Source organism: Quercus lobata, chromosome 2, assembly GCF_001633185.2.
Source record: "Quercus lobata isolate SW786 chromosome 2, ValleyOak3.0 Primary Assembly, whole genome shotgun sequence".
NCBI lineage: Eukaryota > Viridiplantae > Streptophyta > Magnoliopsida > Fagales > Fagaceae > Quercus > Quercus lobata.
Window position 1 is genome coordinate 67558240 of NC_044905.1, and position 19598 is coordinate 67577837.

The following is a 19598-nucleotide window of genomic DNA, read 5'->3' on the forward strand; positions in this document are numbered from 1 at the left end:
GTTGGTGCCTATTGGCTAGGCTTTTCTAATTTTCTTTTGAACGGTGCTACATGGGGAATGGGAAGAGATGGTTTTTTAGCCTAAAATTTTTAATGGTTAAATAAGCAGTTTGAAATTTAATTTTTATTTATACTAAAATTGATTAGTGTCTTGATTTAATAATATAAAATTATCATCAAAAGTGGATATTATAAGTTGAAATTTAAAAAAAAAAAATCTCCAAAAAAAATTTTGTCAATGAATTTCACACATGGTTAATATGGCAGATTATTAATAGTAAGTAATAAAAAATTATGTCAAAGATGGGTTTAAATAAAAATTTGTTAATTCAATTGTTGTGAAATTTTTAGTATCTATAACATTACTTATACAGGAATACACCACAATTTCCATAGCATGCAGTAGAAATTGAGATAATATACTTTTATTGATTTTCATTTTAAGTCATTATTGATGTTATTTTATCATCTATTAACATTATTTTATTATTTATCATTTCTATATAATAATGAAAACTTATCTATCAATAATAACTTGCCAAGTATCTCTATAAATATAATCATTTTTATAATATAATAACTTGCCAAGTAATTCTATAAACATAATGATTTTTATAATATTTTTTTTTTTTTAATAATTGAGTTGATAAGTTTTATATGAGTCCACCACTGCATATATTTTAACATATGAATAATGCTACGGACACAATAATTTCACAATAAAACTTAAGTCATAAATTTTTATTAGTTCTTATCTAAACTTACTAATAATGATATCATTGTATTTATTTATAATTAATAACTTGTCATCTAAACCTTATTGTAAAGTTATTGTGAAAATATTTTGGTCATAATTTTATTCTTTTATCTACTAAGCAATATAGCAATTATGAAATTTTTTGTGCCAACTTGCATCTCCACTCTTATGAAATATTTTGTGAAAGCTGTTGCTTTTTATTTTATATTAAATATTCCTTTCCATAAAATAAAAAATAAAATAAATAAAAAAGAAAAGAGAAGAGAAGAAAATTTTGGGGGGTATGGTCGTTAGGCTTTTAATGAGGTTAAAAAGATTCCTTAAAGTAGCAACACGTGGATACAGATAAAGGAGCCCACGTGGGATGTTATTCCAGAAGGTGAGAGAGGGCCCACTGACCTTTTGGTAGCGTAGGTCCAGGATTCATGAGGTCCAGATAGGCTAAAGGGCCCTATAGTAAGCCCAGTGGAATTTTTAGCTGCCCTTTTAGATTAGAGTGTGATTGATGGGAGCGTTTGCATTATTAAACTAAATGTTCAAAAATAGAAAAAGAATAAATAAAATTTTCATTTATTTATATACATATAGTAGATAGCAAGAAAGAGCGAGGCACTATAAAAAATTGTGATTATAATTGAGCTATCACTTAACACGCAAAAGAAAATATAACTAAAAATGCATAAAAAAAATAAACATAATGATTAATTATGAAGTAAAACAGTTTCCATAAATTGTTAATAGTTTTGTAATTGAATTGACACATCCTTAAATACAAAGTGTTATTGCGGAGTCAGCACAACATATTGTAAACTAAAAAAACAAAAAAAAAGAGTTTAAATTCAACTTACATAAAAAATCAATTGATATTTTAATATAATGATAAGAATAATTATTATTTTAATAGAAAATGATAATCATTATAGAACAAACACCATAAATACAAATCCTATCATATCTTTAATTAAAAAAAAAAAAAAAAAACCTCATATTTTGGTCCGACCCAAATCCATTCCTTTGAATAAAACGAAATATGGACGAACGAACTAGGACTAGTTCTTTCTTTAATCATACAAAAATGATCATAATTCATAGTGGCATATTACTATATATATATAATAGTTGCTTTTTCCTTTTTGGATTACTATAATAGTTACAAGCAAAATAAACATGCCCCTTTTCATTGGCTAACATAAAACACACTTTATTGTAAAGTAGATTGTCATATATTACAAGCATCTACATAGGGTGCTTTGTTCCAATTGTCATGTATTAAGTTCAACATTACGAAAAAGCCAAAACTCCTACTGTTACAGATTTTCATAACTCATATCTATGATCTTGAGGTCTATATTATTAAAAAAAATAAATGACGTAGAGTGACATCATCTAACTTAATGTGGCTAAGTAATTTTCCTTAGCTTATCCAAAAAAACAAAAAAGAAATTATTTTATGATTATTTTTTTTATTTAATGATGACTAGTAGGTGGATAAATTTTCTCAGCAAGTTTCTTAATTTGGTGTTTTCCCCAATTGACAACTCTCTTTTATATAAATAAACAAAGTATCTATAAAGATATGAGCATTAATCTTCCGAATTATTTAATGAAGAGAAAATGATAATATGTACATCTTTTGTTGCCAAGGTTTACGTTGGCTTTTTTAAGAAAATGATTTAGTTTACCTCTAATATTTTTTAAATTAAAATCTTCTTTTGTTTAAATGAGAAATTGTTACGTCACTTACTAACTAAATAAAATGTGGAGATTAAAATTCACTACCACTTACTATTATGTATTTAAAATAAAAAGAGATCTCAAATTAAAAAAGTATTAAAAGTAAACCAAACCCTTAAGAAATATAAGTGAAAACTACAAGTGAGCATATATATTAATATGAAAATAGGAACTTGAAATATACATAAGAAGCTGTTTGGCTTGAGCTTATAAATTTATATACAACTTTTTAAAATCTCATTTTTTTCTCACTTCAACAAAAAGTTAGATAAATTATCTTAAAGGGAGTTATTTTCTCTCTACTAAAGCTACCCTAGGCCAAGAAATCAGAAAGTAAGAGGCTTTTTAATTAAGGGTAAAGCTCCCTTTGGCTTGTTTCTTTCAAGAAAAGAGAGGAGAAAAGATTGGTTTGGTTGGAGAGAGTGAATCTAAAAGCTGTGCATGTTTTGGGTGATGAGATTTAAAGGGTTTTTTTTTTTTTTTTTTTTTCTTTTACTATAGTTGTTGAGTTTTTTAGTTTGTGTTGTTATGCTTGTGACTAGGCTACCTTGTTCTTTACCTTACAACATTAGTTTCTTCCCCTTTTGATAGTAGCGGATAGCCTCGTTCCCTCCATAGAGAGAGAACACTTTCCCAACTTTGTTTGAGTTGCCTAGGACAGAGTGAGCTTCCAATTGGTTTTTTAAGGCAAGAGCTTTACCGATGAGTTTGGAAATTAAGGGTGGGAAAATAGCTCATAGCACTTACTCTATATTTTTTTGATAAACTAGCACTAACTTTATAGGGAACAAAAAATCTAGTAACATAATAAATTGTACCATTTTTGCCACAATTATTCATGCAGTTGACGGTAATTAGTGGAGAAAAAGTGGCGAGTTTAGATAGGAAAATTATGGCAAAAATTGTGATTTTGTTTGTAGAAGTAGAAAAACTCTAAGTGTGTGTTCGGCATTGACTTAAAAAATATTTAACTTATTTTCGTTACTATTTATGAGTCTCATTATACTTTTTGATATTATTTATAGATCTCACTGTACTATTTCAACTATCTTTTAGCTTCATTTATAGTACTTTCAACAAAAAAATTTCAATTTTAACTAAATAAGTTGTTCCTAAGCGGATCTTAAAAGAAAAAATTTCCCTATTCAACATATTTGAGCAAGAGTAAGGACCCTTTCACATGCACATACACACACTTTTTTTTTTCTTTTTTCTTTTTTGTTGCTAATTATGCACATACACACTCTTGCACAAGCACAAAAATGACTTAAAAATCTTGACTCAAGAATGTGTGTATTTACTATTTAGTGAAGGTGTAACAAAATTTCCCCATCTGAACAAAGTCACGTCATATGTTAGAACTTAGAAGTAGGTTGACTCAGGTGGGGACAAAGAGAGTTGTTGAGGTCAATTAATGCTAATGGTGGACAGCTCTTTAGTCTTTTGGACGATGAGCTTGCGGAGAAAGTATAAGAACATGACATGCATTTAGTCCTTTTAGAAGTTTCGTGGATATTTTGAATATTTGGGGTGAATTTTAGTTATTCTAGTAATTCCAATAGTATTTTAGTATTTTTAGTAATTTTTGGGTATTTTAGAATCGAATGATTTAGTAAATAATAGTTGGATTTAATTGGGTCAATACTCATTCGAAAAAAATTAATAATTGAATAGGTTTAGGTGGATTTTGCAACCCTATACTATTTAGAGGTCAATTTGGGTATAATGGACTTTTGCTAGTCCACTATCTTGGACCAAATTTGTGGCCTGGGGTCTTGAACCCTAAAGACTAAATTGGTCATGAACAGCATACAATCTATCCCTGTTTTACTTCTGCAAGAAGATATTTTAATCTTTTGTTTTATTTAATTGAATTTAAATATTTTCAATGTTCATTCAGTTAATGTACTCTTAACTCAATGAACATTCTTATGCTAGTAGCTAAATAACAGATGTCCAGACTTATGATTTAAAAAAAAATTTATTTATTTATATTTTTTGGATATAAGACTTATGGTCTTAATATGTGAAACATATGGGTGGATTGGAAAGAAAATCAAATTTGTATATTTTACATAGGGCTGTAAACGAGTTGAACTTTGTCGAGTAGTGCATGTTCAAGCTTGGCTCATCAGGAAAAATCAAAAACTTGAGCTTGGCTTGAGCTTGTGACAAGCCTAAAAAAAGTGTTTGAGCTTGAGCTCGACTTGGCTTGACTTGATTAATTAGTCAAGCCAAACTCAAGCTTGATATCAAGCTCAAATTCGAGCTCAGGTCAAGTTTGAGCTTGAGATCTAAAAAAATTACATTATTAAATGCCTAAATCTCTAAAATTAAAAAAAAAAAAAATAGTATACTCATTTTATCATGCATCTAGTCTTACTTATGATATTAGCTATTATTCAAATTAATAATTTATATAATTAAATTCATTCATTTATCATTTCTTATCTACAACTTCAGCAATTGTTCAAAATACAATTTTTATATTTACGTTAGATGGTGAAGGACTAGAAAAATACATGTTTGTAACTATTATGAATAAGAAAATACTAATATGTTTCATAACTTTAATTTAGATAATTGTTAGGGAAGAATTATATGTGGCCTACTTAATTATTTATTTATTTTTAAATATAACTATAGTCTAAAGTGGTTATTGATCAGTTTAAAGGGAATGAAAAAATTAAGGTAATATAGGTAGTGATCTCATGTTAGTCATGTCATTGTAAAGATATGTGTAATGAGTATATATAGCTAACACATATAAATTTATAAATGAGTCTATACTTAAATTGTTGTGTATCAAGCTTAATAGCTCATGAGCTTGTTCGTGAACAAATTTTTTTGCTTGGGCTCGGCTTGTTTATTAAACGAGTCTAAAACTAAGGCTCAAGCTTAGCTTATTTATAAACAAACAAACATGAACAAGCTTTTTATCGAGCCAAGCTCGTGTTGTTCATGATCAGTTTGGTTCATTTACAGCCCTAATTGCATATCAGGACGAACCAAACACCCCCTTAAGACGGCTCTTATCTGAACATGGTGCATTTTGTATTGCCTGCTTGTTTGTTTTATTCCCCAGCATATCTTACTCTAATTAGTACATGTGGCTATAATTTGAAGGTAGTTAAGAAACTATCAGAGTTTGATAAGTATATTAACATAACAGTCAACTGCCTCCTCTGCTTCATTAGTACTATTACAACTCAGAAAATCATTATATGAACTTAACTTAGGAAAAAACTCTTATGAGCCAGGTGTTGGATAATTTATTTGACTTTAGTTTAGTGATGGAGTAAATCTTCCTATATAGATTAGTATTGTTATTTATTTGTATTCAATATAATTCCTATGTTTTAGGATAGGATTAGTTCCTATGTTTTAGGATTTGTTGATGAGGTTATCTCATCCTCCACTATTTTATGTATGTTGAATGCATTAATGAGAATTAAGCATAAAATTAACCAAAAATGTCTATTTCCTCTCTCAAGTTCAGGAGATTAGTCATCTTAAATTGACTACACTATCTTTTATTTCCCGATTCACAACAAGAACAAATTAAGAATACATTATGGTGATGACTTTAAAGTGTGAGAAATTAGAATAATGGTCATTCCGTTTGGCATTAGTTTATTGTTTTTTTTTTTTTTTTTTTTTTTTTTTTTTTTTTTGCTAAAAGTAGCTTAATGTATAATTTATACTTTTAAAAAGTGAGATTTTAAAATTTGTATATAAAAAAAGCTAAAACTTAAACAAAAATGCAAGTTACAAATACCTGTTGACATCTTGCATTCCGTTGCACCATGCAAGATGTCAAACTGGTTCATCAAAAGATGTGTGTGGGAGCCTAAAGACCGAGGAAGGGAACGTTAAGCTGTGGTTGTTCTTATTGAGGTATCCTAAGTCCAAAGAAGGGGCCTGCCTGAGGAGAGAAGGAGATAGACATTAGAACAAGAACATTGAGAGAATAGCGTGAACAGTGTTTCATTTTGTGTATTATTTGCCTCCTCGGACAAACTTGTAATAAGCCTGTTACATACATTAATCCATGATCTTTAGTTTTTCTTCCTTGTTTTTGTCCTCTGGCTAAACCCTCCCTTTTTGTTTGATCCACTCTTTTACAAATATATTGATTTGGGCCAAGTTGAATTATGCAAACCTCACTGTTCTAAGTGGGTTTGGGCTATTTGATATTTGAGTCCTTACAATGTGAATTACAATGAGGTAACTATGTATGCTGATTGAATTTCATTCAAGACAAGAAGCAAAACAATATCATGATACAAAAACAAAAGTATTAATCACAGATTGGTGCTACATGATAACCTGTCTCAAATGAAACATTTCCAGAAGACTAAAGGAAAAATATAAAAAAGAATGACTAAAGAGGACTTTATGAAGAGACATATCAGCCACAAATATTTCAAGTGATAATGAAATATTTGAGAGAGATGTGTACATGAATCTTCTCTTTGACAATCATAGATCCTCTTTCCTCCCATCACTTTTTGTCACTGAAAGGTGAAAACAATTGCTCTCACATACATAGGTGCAGAGAATGCTTAGGTACATGTTTGAATCACACTATGCACAATGATTTAAATCATGTTTAGTGGAGAGGAGGCCCATCTTGAGATCTAGAGCAAGTGTCTAGTTAGGTAGTCATTCTGAATGAAGTGGGAAAGTCACATAGTGATCCTTATAGAACAATTATATAGAAAAATCTCTATCTACAACAACGTGGGAAACAAGAAAGGCGAGAAAACCATTTGATCCTAGCAGGCTTTGAGGTCATTTGCGGTTTTAGAGGCTGCGATTTTTGTAGAAGTTGCTGCTCGGGTTGCTGGATTTCCAATTCCAATGTCCTGGGGCTATTTACTGCACTATCACCTGCATAACTGGAAAAAACTAATCTATCATTGCAAGCACATATTTGAATAACTGCAAAAACCTCTGCAGATTGCATATGACTATCAACCAGGTCAAATCAATCAAGATATACTAACATTTGGAGTGTATTTAGATATGTATAATGGAAAAAGGAATATTTCAAATGTGAGAATGAAGAAATCAAATCAATAAAGACACCAGGGTCTAGAATAAGTGAATAACTGTTTTTTTTTTTTTTTTTTGGTGTTAAAGAACCTAGTTCTTGGCTAGACTCCAAAACCATTTTTAATTGATTACAATGAAATGATATTGCATGCTTCCTAGGAACAGTAATTGCTAAGCCACACAAGAAGTGAACTGCTTGAGAAACATTAAAGTTGGAGCACAATGATCACCTTAATTTCTTCCTAATCTATATAGTTCCCATTAAATTTGAGAGAACCTTCACATACTTACTTACACATTATATGTTAGAATTCACACATTCATGAATCTTTGTGTGTGTCACATTTAAACTTATATACAAAATGGCATGCATTGAAGTTGAGATAAGATTATTTCTATCTAAAAAGTATAAAATATAGCTTACATAGGGAAATTGAATGACCGGGTGCTGTTATCACTCGCATCAGAATGGTAAGAGAGATTAAAAAAGTTTTGGAACCCCCCAGCAGGATTCACTCTTTCCTTTCTATCATCTCCTGGAGATTCCTTCCTAACTACCTTTGTGGTTTCATTTAATGCTTTGGTTACTCCAGAATCCTTCTCCACATTGGCACTCTTGCTTTTATCATGCTCTGATTCTGTAAAATGGGGGAAGGTAGCTGGAATAGATATCAATTCATCTGTCCTTGTTAACTCTTGAGATCTATTGAACATAATAAAATGATCTCTTGAGAAGCTGTTATTTCCGATGTGAATACTAAATAATGATTCATTCGAAGCATTGCTCCATTCCATTGGTGTTGTCGGTTTACTAGCAAATATTGATGATGGAATTCGATTTGGATCATAGCCTGTAGGCCGCCCCACCAACTGAATTGGAGGTAATTGTGTAGTTGATCCACTTTGCGTACTCCAAATAGAGGAAGATAAATTATCTATTGATGATGTTGGTCCTTGTGTCTGAAGGTCAGGTTGTTTAGATTCAAGAGAGTGGCTATTAAGAGCTTTCTCAATTGCATCTAGATTTTCTGAAGAGCTTGACCTGCTATGAGTTACAGGGTCCACTTCATTTGGAGGGACCTCAAAATGAACCCTTTGATTCTTACTATTTTCACTCTTACAACTATGATCCATGGCATCCATTTTTCAGTTAAAACCAAATCCTCAAAGTTCCAACTTGCAACTGGTATTCATACTGCACAACCAGAGGGGAAAAATAAACAAAGCAATTACAAATGTTAGACTTTACAACCCAATTGTGATAGCATAAGTGCCTAATGAAATTAGTGTAGTAATGAAGATCAAAACAAGAATTCTTTCACAAGTTAAACCATGCACATAAATGCCACAACATGATGTCCCTAGACCACTGCAAGACAAAAAGAACTATGATGTGAAATTCAATAAACTTCGAGCTTGATGGCCTAGGTTTCACACAAAATAAGCCAACTATTAACTCGGGCTTGTCGAAACAAAGTTGCATCAGGGTAGAGTTGTATACAGTGGTTTGCTCAATGGACATCAAGTACTTGACAATCTAATCCTATTTGGGATTTATTATTTATGAGAAATCCAAATGTTAATAATGAGTTTTTTTCCAACCTGCCCAAAAAGAAAAGGAAGAAAGAGTTTTTGCAACCAAATAACTAGAAGTGCTGCATCCTGTTACATTCTTCGCAATTCGATGCATCACAAAATTAAATAAAGGTTAATAATTGGAAGCTTCACATTATCTTGGATTTAAGGCAAATGGGTTTTGTGCATGCAAAGGCCTTGAACACCAAATAAAACACCATAATAATCAACATAAGTAAATAAAGCAAAGCATACCCGAATCTTTGACAACCCGTCGAATTATTGCCCCTCAACTTCTTCAGTCAAAACACCCCTTCAATCAACCACAAAATCCAAAAAAACCAAGCTATTTTAAAAATCTCAATCAGCCACAGTACCACCCAAAATACTCATACAAATTTGGAAAAGGCATTGCCTTTAATGTATGAGTAAATTTGGAAAATGCCTATTATGTGAAATGTAGAGAGAAGTGTGAGAGAGAGAGGTAGTTAGGACTTAGGAGTTTGGACTAGGCAGGAATCGGAAATAAAAGAGAGTGCAATGAACAACAAACAACAAACAAGGAGCTTTTGGTTATTTTTGTTAGCTTATGAAAGGGAAATAAGGGAAGGCCAAGAGAGCAACTCGGGGTTTAGAAATTATGGAACGAAGTAACAAACTCTTGTACACATTGGAACTATTTCTAAGGATGATACATACAAATAGTACTAAATTACTAACACACACACTCTCTCTCTCTCTCTCTCTGTGGAAGGAAGGAGTTCAGTTAGACAGTTTGATTGTTATTTGTTAGTTTTTTGGGGCCGACCACCTCAGCATAAAAATGAAAAGACTAAGGAAGACCAATATATATATATATATATATATATATATGTCATTTGACTAACCTCGTACATTAACGGATTCATAATATGTTTTACCTTGTTATAACTTATAACTGGTATGACCTCTATACAGAACCAGAACCAGAGCCAGAATCTTCTTACGCAATGTATCAACAAATAAAAAACCTTCTTATGCAATTTGTTTTTTTTTGCCAACAAATTAATTGAGATGATTGGTGGGTTGATCATGTTGGCGTGAGCCTTAAGCATACTATTTACCTATTAAAAAATCTACTAAGGATTACCATTATTAGGGGCATGTATGATCGGGCTGGGTTCAGTTTGGATTATTGTCTAATCTAACTTAATCTTATTGTGTTGAGAAATCTCCAAACCAACTTAACCTATGGTACCTCTAAAAGCCAACCTAACCATAGAGATTAAAGTGGATTGAGTTGGGGCTATTGCCTAAAAAAATTGGGCTTTCATTAATTTTCTTTGTTTGTTGATAATTCGATATTTACATTAAGGGAGGGCGGATTTCAATCCTGCACATCTCAATTGGAAACATTAGAAAGAGCTAATTGAACTAGAGCTAAGTAGGGAACTGCATAACCCAACAAGCTTTGGGCAAGTCAGGTAGGTGCGGTTCGGTTGCTAGGCTCAAGCTTGTTTCGTCTTCGAGTCTCACTTGCGTAACTTGACCTACTCGATCTTAAAATCGATTTTTTTTCCCTTTTGAGTTTTTGCTATTTTGGCAGGCTTCATAGGTTTTTCCTTTTGAGTAAATAAATGTACCATTTTTACAAACAATTTTCCCATAATGGCCTTGACTATTATGTTCATACATAAAAGTATGACATTACATTCTTAATATAGTGTTTTGAAACCAAAAAGGAAAAAAAATTATATTATAAATTCCTTCTTAACATATAGGGTTTCATTTCATAATTTCTTTCTCAGCCAATTTACACCTCTTGAAATTTTCCTAATGCAAAATTCATCTTTTGAAAAGCTAAGTTTCATTTTGAGTCATGTTTTCACACGTGGCATATTTAATTTAGTTAAATTCTCATCTAATTTAAGTTTCATTTTGAATTATCCACATGATTTATGGAGCCCAAAATAACAAGTCTTCAAATCAATCCCAATTGCTTGTAGGATACATGGGTATCTGTTGGAGATAATAGTGGGATATGGCTTTGGACTTGGTATCATGAAACAAAGGGATTCAAGGCTGCCCCCAAGTTGTGTTAAGAGTCAGTTTAGTTGGATGAGGACACATTTGTTTGGAACTTAAGTACAAATCATCAGCAACTGGTGACAGCTATTCTTTCCAAAAACGACAGAAGTTTCCTTCTACTGACAAATTTTGAATGCAAGACTACATTAATGTGGCGTTTGGTACAGAGAAATCCACATTATTCCTGGCATCCAGATTCCTAAGAATGTGATTCCTTACAATCTAGATGCCTAGGAATGTAGCTATTCCTATGTTTGGTTTCATTGGGAATCTCTTAAAATTCCTAGGAATGTAAGATGATAATATTTGGTTTATTTCCAAGAATCTTAAATGAATTATTTATTTTTCCCATTCTATCCTTAAGAGTTAAATATGAACTACCAAGTCTTTTAAAAAAAAGATCTTCCTCTAAATAAATAATGAAAAACAAAATATAAACTATTAATAATTTATTGAGCAACACACATAACAACAAAAGTGAATACCTAGCAATAATGGAAGGTCCCCTTCAAACTTTGTTTTTTCTACACATGAAACCTAAATAGAACTTTGTTAAAGAATATATTAACAGAGTTATCTATCTTGTTTATGTTATTTTGGCGGGAAAAGATAAAGACAAGGGAAAAGATATTGATGATTTGTTTTATATTTTATCTTAATTGCTTAAATGATAAAGAAAAAGGGTTAAAATTGTCAATTTATAAAAAAATACGATTTCCTTTAAGATTGGGAATCTGGATACCTACCTGTTTTAAAGGGAATCCACATTCCTAATAAAAGGGGGTTTAAAGAGAGAATCCAGATTCTCCTGACATCTGATTTCTTAGCATAATTTGCAACCAAACATAAGAATTTTTAATCATTCCTAGGAATCCTAAAATATTACCTCGTACCAAACGCCACATAAGGGTCCGTTTGGTTTGAGGGGTGGAAAAGTAGAAGGATAGAAAATTTTGGGAGGATGGAAAAGTGAGAGGATAGAAAAGATTTAATTTTCCCTCATGTGTGTTTTATTGGAGGGATGAAAAAATAGAATGATGGAAAACTCTTTTGTTTGATTGAGAGGAAAAATGAGAGGATGGAAAATGAAGTAAATATAAATTTACAATTATGTCCCCATTAAATAAAATAAAAAAGTAACACATTTTTTATTTAAAAAATTGTGTATGAAGTATGAACACTTCAATTTTTTTTTTTTTTTTTAAAGGAGTAATAGTTAAAGGAAGATGAGCACTTAAAAAAAAAAAAGAAGAAAAAAAAAAAGAATAAAAGGAAAAAAATCACAAAATTAAACAAAAAGGAAGATATTTTTTGATAACCAAAAAAGAAAAAGAAAAAATAGATAGCAGTAGTATGACTGTACAACGAATTGGGATAAAAATCAGAAGAGAAAAAAAGAAAAGAAAAAAAGAAAAGCCAAACTGGCATAGAAACGAAAAACCATGTGCACTTGCACATGGGTATTCTAGTCTTTTTAATGCACTGAGTTTTCTTATCTAAGTTTTATCTCCATTTTGGGAAGAAAACATTTTGATGGGCTCGGAAAGAAAACACCTGGGCCCCACCATATGTTTTTTTCTCGAGTAATACTGCAACTACAAACTATTTTACAAATTTTTTACAAACTGATGATGTGGCCAACCTTTTATTGGTTTTCATCTAGACCCACCATTAATATCACTTTTTCATTTACCAATAATTACTCATCACATCAGCAGTTTGTAAAATTTTTTGTAAAATAATTTGTATCTCTAGTATTATTCTTTTTCCTCTCCCCCTTCCAACCAAACATCCATTAAAAGGTTTTCTCTCCACTTTTCTTTCCTCAATTTTCCATCCTCCCTAAAATCTCTCCAAACAAACATACTCTAAAAGTCTAGGACCACAAAATTTTTATCACTTTTTGTCACAAATGTAATGTAATAGAGTTTAATTTTTCACAACTTCTTTCTTGAGAGACTTGTTTGGAAGTTAAAAATTTTGTCAACCGTATACCGTGCTTAATAATTTTGAAAAGTTAATAAACAATAGTGTTTATTAACCTTTTTTTTTTTTTTTTTTTGGAGGTGATACTATTTATTAACTAAAGATAAAAATAAAACGTTACCAGGATGAAATCAACGTATTTTATACATACAAAGTTTTTGGGAACAAACTTCCTACAATTATTCAATCTGTATTTATTATCATAGCCGTTGCTTTCCTTTTGTGTTTGATTTCCTCATCACACGGGAATGACTTTCTGATTTGGTTGATGAATTTTCCTTAACAGATATGTTAAATGGTCTTTCCTTATTTTTTGGTCTTCAACAGATAATTCCATATTGGGGAGACATGGATTATTTTTTATTGGGTGGTTATCTTCATTTTGGGCTTTTTTTCTACCCAAAATTATATATCCCTTTTTCATTTAGCTTCTTAAAAAAAAAAAATTGCAAATTGCAAATTACACTCTTAAAGTTTAGGAACTTTTGAATTTTACACCTTGAAATTTTGGGGTGTTTGGATTTTACATCCTAAAATTTCAAAATTGCAGGATGTAAAGTTCAAATACCCCCAAATTTTAGAGATAAAATCTAAATTCTGAAATATCAGGAGGTAAAATCTAAACACCTCAAAAAAAAAAAAAAAAAAACTTCTTAGAAAGAGGTTGGGGATGGTAGCAGTAAAGTCTCACCAAGTCTTCTCCTTCCCCCTACAATATGCACGTAACTCATGATTTGTGGCAAGCTGGCAGCCATGGAAGGTAAAAATTCCCCTCCAATGACCCAATAGCTTCTTCCTTCTTCTTTTTTTTTTTTTTTTTTTTTTTTTTTTTTTTTTTTTTTTTTTGACATCAATAATATTGGAGCATTCACATCAAAGGAGCTAAAAATTTTAGCTTTATCAACTCAAAAACCTAATTTATTTATTTTACCATCTTACTTTAGAATACACCCTTTATCAAAAGTTTTATTTTTTTACCGCTTCATTTAAAATAATATAAACAACTCATTAAAATAATAAATAAATAAAACAACTTCCACAAACAACAAAAGCAATCAGCCACTTCATCTAAGGAATATTAAAATTTAAAAAAAAATGTGTAAGTTTTGAGCTACAGTAGACTGCCATTTACCTCATTTGCCAAAATTTATAAAAATAGCAACATTGTTGTAGTATGTTTTTTGTGGAATGAGTTGCTAAAAATTGACTTTTTAGCTTTTAAGAGCTTTATTCCGAATGCTCTAAAACTTTCTATATCTATTCTCTTCTCTCTTCTCTCTTGAAATGTTCAAGTCTTCAGAATGTTACCGTTTTTGAATATTTAGATTTTTTCCATGGATATTTTCCTTCTGCATGAACATGAGTCCCTCTATATAAGAATAGTCGCTAAAGATCACAATTCACAGACACACTACTCTGACATTTTTCCTCTCACTGTCTTACCCTGAAAACTTTCTCTTTATGCCTTCATGGTGCACACATAGTTAAATGTGTAAGTTTAAACCATAGAAAAAAAAAAGCGCCAGTATTAAAGAATATCCTCAGACACTGCCAAAAAAGAAGAAGCCCAAAACAACATTGGGTGGGAGTTTTTTTTTTAATTAAAAAAAAATGTCTGACCTATAGACCCACATTTGCGGGTTGGATCAGGTTCCTACCTACCTACCTACCTACCTACCTACCCAAAACTCGAACCAATCTCAATCCTAAGTTGAACTAGAATTGTGTGTATTCATTAAAAATTGTGTACATTAAGTATACATAACTGAGTATATTCTTTAAAAAATGTGTATGAGGAATGTATAGAATTATTTACAATGTTCAAAAATTGAGTGCGCGTTTTTTTTTTTTTACTCTCGCACAGTGTATTCTCAAGGCTTTCAATTAAAGATTGATCACTATTCATGTTGGGTGGGCCCACGAAGGGGTAAAGCACAGGTCAAGGAAATTCTTTTCAAAGTACAGGTAGCAGGACTCAAACTGGGAGCACACCCAACCGAGCCCAGTACAAACACCTTAAGACCGAGAGCCCAACCAACTTGGCCAACCCCTTGAGTTGAAAATTGTGTAGATAAAATATACACAATTGTGTACATTTCTTGAAAAATGTCATATATTGAATGAACACAATTGTGTAAGTTTTTTGATAATGTGCAATTTTTTTGAAACTTGTATATTTTATATGTACAAAATTGTGTACATTCTTTGAGAAAATATGTACATTGAGTGTATATAATCGGGTACATTCTTTGATAATGGTGTGCAAGGAATGAATAGAATTATGTACATTTTTTATAATAAAAAAAATGTGTAAGTTAAATGTACACCACTGTAAACATTCATTGAAAAATTGGCACGTTTAATGTACATAATTGTATAAGTTCTTTGAAAATTGTGTATATTAAATGTACAAAATTATGTATATTCTTTGAAAATTGTGTAGATTAAATGTATAAAATTGTGTAAATTCTTTGAAAAATTGTGTACATTAAGTATAACTAACTGAGTACTTTCTATGAAAAATGTGTGCGAGAAAGGTATAGAATTTTGTATATTCCTTAAAAAATGTGTACATTGAATATACAAAATTGTGTACATTGAAAGTACAAAATTGTGTATGTAAGGTCTCAATTTGTAACGACCCCAAAATGATATTGGGTTCGTACGTTAAAGGCCCAAATAATATAATTTGTAGAGCGTGGGCTTGAAAGGCTAGGGCTTGAAAGGCTAGGTCTTGGTCACCGGACAGTGGTTAGTCGTGGTACTCATGGTGGACGCATAGAGGTGAGCTAAAGTTATCCGTGGATCTTGTTCATGAAACTTAATGTTCTGATCCTTCCTTTCCCTTTTCTGGGTACCCTCTTTTCCGCCTCTCTTTCTTGGCGCATAAGCTTTCACATTATATAGTCATTCTCGGTTGATCTTAACCCTCCATCTGTTGATCAGATAAGTACCTATTCGAGTACCTATCCCATCAGCCGCCTCTCCCCACTCTCTGTTAGTTGCAATAACCGAAACCACACTGTTCAGGAGTCTTTTCCAATTAATATGGTTAGGACGTTTGTGGGCACATTTAATGCGGAGGTGACGTCTTTACCTTGAACCATCCCCACTTCGTACCCCCACATGAGTCCCATTCTACTTGCCTTTTCTTCTGCTTTGGAGACTGCCTTTGACGACATGTCGTTCTTCCCTTTAAAGTCTTGGGATGCCGAGGACAGGGTCATCCTCAGCTGCATCTCTAGGCTATTTGGTCTTTCACCACTTGTCCTCGGCAACTACTTTCCTCGGCACGGGCCTTGGGTCCTAATGGAAAGTAGGCCTGGTCATAAGTTCTCTGGCCCCACAGTGTACAGTTTTTGAAAATTGTGTATGTTGAACATACACATTTATTTACATTCAACATACACATTTTTAAAATAATATACTAAATTCAATATATTTAATTTCCATAATTTTTCAAATAATGTACTAAATTCTATATATTTAATTTCCATAATTTTTCAAATAATGTACAATATTTTATACATTTAACATACACAATTTTCAAAGAATGTACAAAAATTATGTACATTCAACATACATATTTTTCAAAGAAGGTATATAATTGTGTAAATTCAACGTACATAGTTTTCAACGTACATAACTACGTACACAATCATGTACATTCTACTTACACATTTTTCAAGAAATATACACAATTATCAAAAAATGTACACAATTTTGTACATTTAATGTACACATTTTTTAAAGAATGTACATAATTTTACACATTCATTGCACATAATTTTCAAATAATGTACTCACTTATATATACTCAACTTACACAATTTTTTTATTTATTTATAAAATGTACATAACTATGTACATTCAACATATATAATTGTGTATGTATTTGAGCTTGGTGAGAGAGTGTAATTAAATGTGTGTGTACTTTGCAATTAGTTTGTTTCTCAAAAAAAGAAAAAGAAAAAAGTGGGTGTTGTCTCACATCGATTAAGTGTAACTCTTTTCCATTGCTTAAAACCTCACTCTACTACTACAAGAGTTAGGCCATTTTGTAGTGGTACTTTGGGTTAATTAATATGTTTGAGTTTAGTAAGAGAGTGTAATTAAGTGTGTGCGTGTGTAGGGGTGTTTGCGGTGCGGTGCGATTTTGAGCAATTTTTAGCACCGCACTTTGCGGTGCGGTTTAGCTAAAACCATAATTGCACCGTATCTTATTTTTGTGGTTACATATGTGGTACGGTGCTGTGTGGTGCTGTTTAGAGTTTAGCCAAAACCATAACCTAAACTGCACCACACCTTATTTTTGCGGTCATATATGCGATACTATGTATAAGATGCGGTTTAAACAGTTTGAAGTTGGTATATTTTACAAATTTTGGGCTTTTCCTACCTATCCTAAAACTAATTTTTCCCTTTGTTTTGGGCCAAGTTTTAAACTATTGAGTTAGTTTTTCTTTATTTTGGGTTGGTTTTCCTAATCAACACTTGCTAGGGTTATCAAACTTTTTTTTTTTTTGAAAACTAGGGATATTAAACTATTAATAATATATTTAATATTAAAAATAATTAAATATATTAATATATAGAGAGAGTGCGGTGCGGTTATGCTATTTTACGGGCGGTTTTGGTGCGGTTTTTGCAGTTTGTGCGGTTTGGTGAACACCTCTATATGTGTGTGTTTAGCAGTTAGTCTATTTCTCAATAAATAAATAAATAACATACATAATTGTGTAAGTTGATTGAAAATTGTGTATATTAATAAGTTTACATGTAGGAAGGGTGAGGCCGATTATGGAATGAAAGCTGTGGGCCCAGCCCAAGGAGGACAAAAAGGCCCATTTGCACATCAATCTTGGCCCAACCCGTGGATTTGAGCCCAAACTGGAAAGATGAAGAGGTTGACCTTCCGAGGAGCCCAAGGACCAAGCTTTCCTCGAGAATTACCAAGCAAGCCAATAGTACCAAAAGACAAGAAACCGAAGAAGGTGGAAGAAACGTGTGAGTAAAGAAGAAATGAAATATTTAGATAAAGTAGCCATTACCTCTGCATTTAATGCACTGTACCAACTCAGATGGCCACATTAATGAAAGAATGACCTCTAAACAGTGGTCTCACAGCTTGCAGCACATTTTACCACCTCCAACACAACTCTGATGGGACAAGCATCCAAAAGAAGACCCTTAACTGTATAAGTGGGGAGTTAGGATGCAATCTAGAGGACTATATAAGGAAAGGAAACCCCTCCAAATGAGGGGGACGAGAGATTGAAAGAAAAGAGAAGAACTGTGTAGGGAAACCTTGTATATGAAAAACTTGAAACTTTTTATAAACATTGACTCCTCGACTAGACTCAAGGTAGTTTTATTTTCAGATTTAGTACTTCTTTTTACAATTCACTTAGCCCTATCTCCACTAACCTAATAGTTGGACCATAAGAGAGCATTAAAATTGACCTTGTCAACCCATACTCTAATAAATTAATTACACTGGGCCTATAAAATCTAACTCCACTATTCTAAGTGGGCTTAGCCTTTTTTAGGCCCTTACAGTACACATTTTTGAAAGACTGTAAACGGTTAAACACTTAAACATAATATTTTGATTTCATCAAAATTAAGTCATAAGATTCAAAATAAATTTAACTAGCAATATATATATATATATATATATATATATATATATTAATAGCTAAATCTTAGAGAAAATCCAATTAGACTTAATTGAATTCTCAATTTTGTACCACGTTTCCTATTTAATTTTTAATTTTGTGCCAAGTGAATTATTGAGTGTAAAAATCGAAGAGTCCAAATCCAATTAGATTCTAAATTGGATTTCAATTGGAATCCAATTTTCTGCCAAGTGTCCAACTAAGTTTTTAATTTTTGTGGCAAGTAAATTATTGGGCGCAAAAACTGAAAAGTCTAAAAGCCAATTAAATTCTAAATCATATATAATATATATATATATATATATATATATATAAAAGCTAATACCATATATAATTCATTAATTTGAATCTCTTCTTAAAAAAAAAAAATGTATAATTTGAACCTTATAATTGCAATTGTTTATAATTGTATTTGTGCATATGCACGAGGTTACACACTATTTTAAACTAAATCTTAAAATCCAAAATTAATTGAACTAACAAATTTAAATAATTATTTTTAAAACTATTGGGTCAGAGATTACTTGGGTTATAATTTTATTAATTAGAACCCAACCCAATCCAAACCCACCCAAAAAAAAAAAAAAAAAACACCCACAAAACTTGAAGCATCGGATTGGGTCGAGTTGTTAAGTTGGTGGGCTGAATGTGCACGGTTACAACTGGAGCCCAAGAGGGTAGTTTTGAAAATATAACCAAAAAAAACAACAGAGGGTAAGACATGTAAGGCAGTTGGAGGTTCAG

General features: G+C 31.5%; 1 protein-coding gene across 1 annotated transcript; it reads right to left on the bottom strand.

Annotated features, from left to right (window-relative positions):
* Nucleotides 1–7219: 7219 nt before the first annotated feature.
* On the bottom strand, nt 7220–8691 carry LOC115968919. Its single transcript, XM_031088466.1, has 2 exons — nt 7973–8691; nt 7220–7463 (listed from the first exon to the last, which is right to left on the bottom strand). Exons 1-2 carry the CDS (start codon nt 8689–8691, stop codon nt 7220–7222), a joined length of 963 nt encoding a protein of 320 aa, XP_030944326.1.
* Between the last annotated feature and the right edge of the window lie 10907 nt (nt 8692–19598).

Excerpts from the sequence above, each read along its gene's own strand:
- LOC115968919 (XM_031088466.1), bottom strand. The coding sequence starts at position 8,691 with ATGGATGCCATGGATCATAGTTGTAAGAGTGAAAATAGTAAGAATCAA. Across the intron at positions 7,464-7,972 it reads CGGTCATTCAATTTCCCTAT|TCATATGCAATCTGCAGAGG; the intron begins GTAAGCTATATT and ends CCTGGTTGATAG.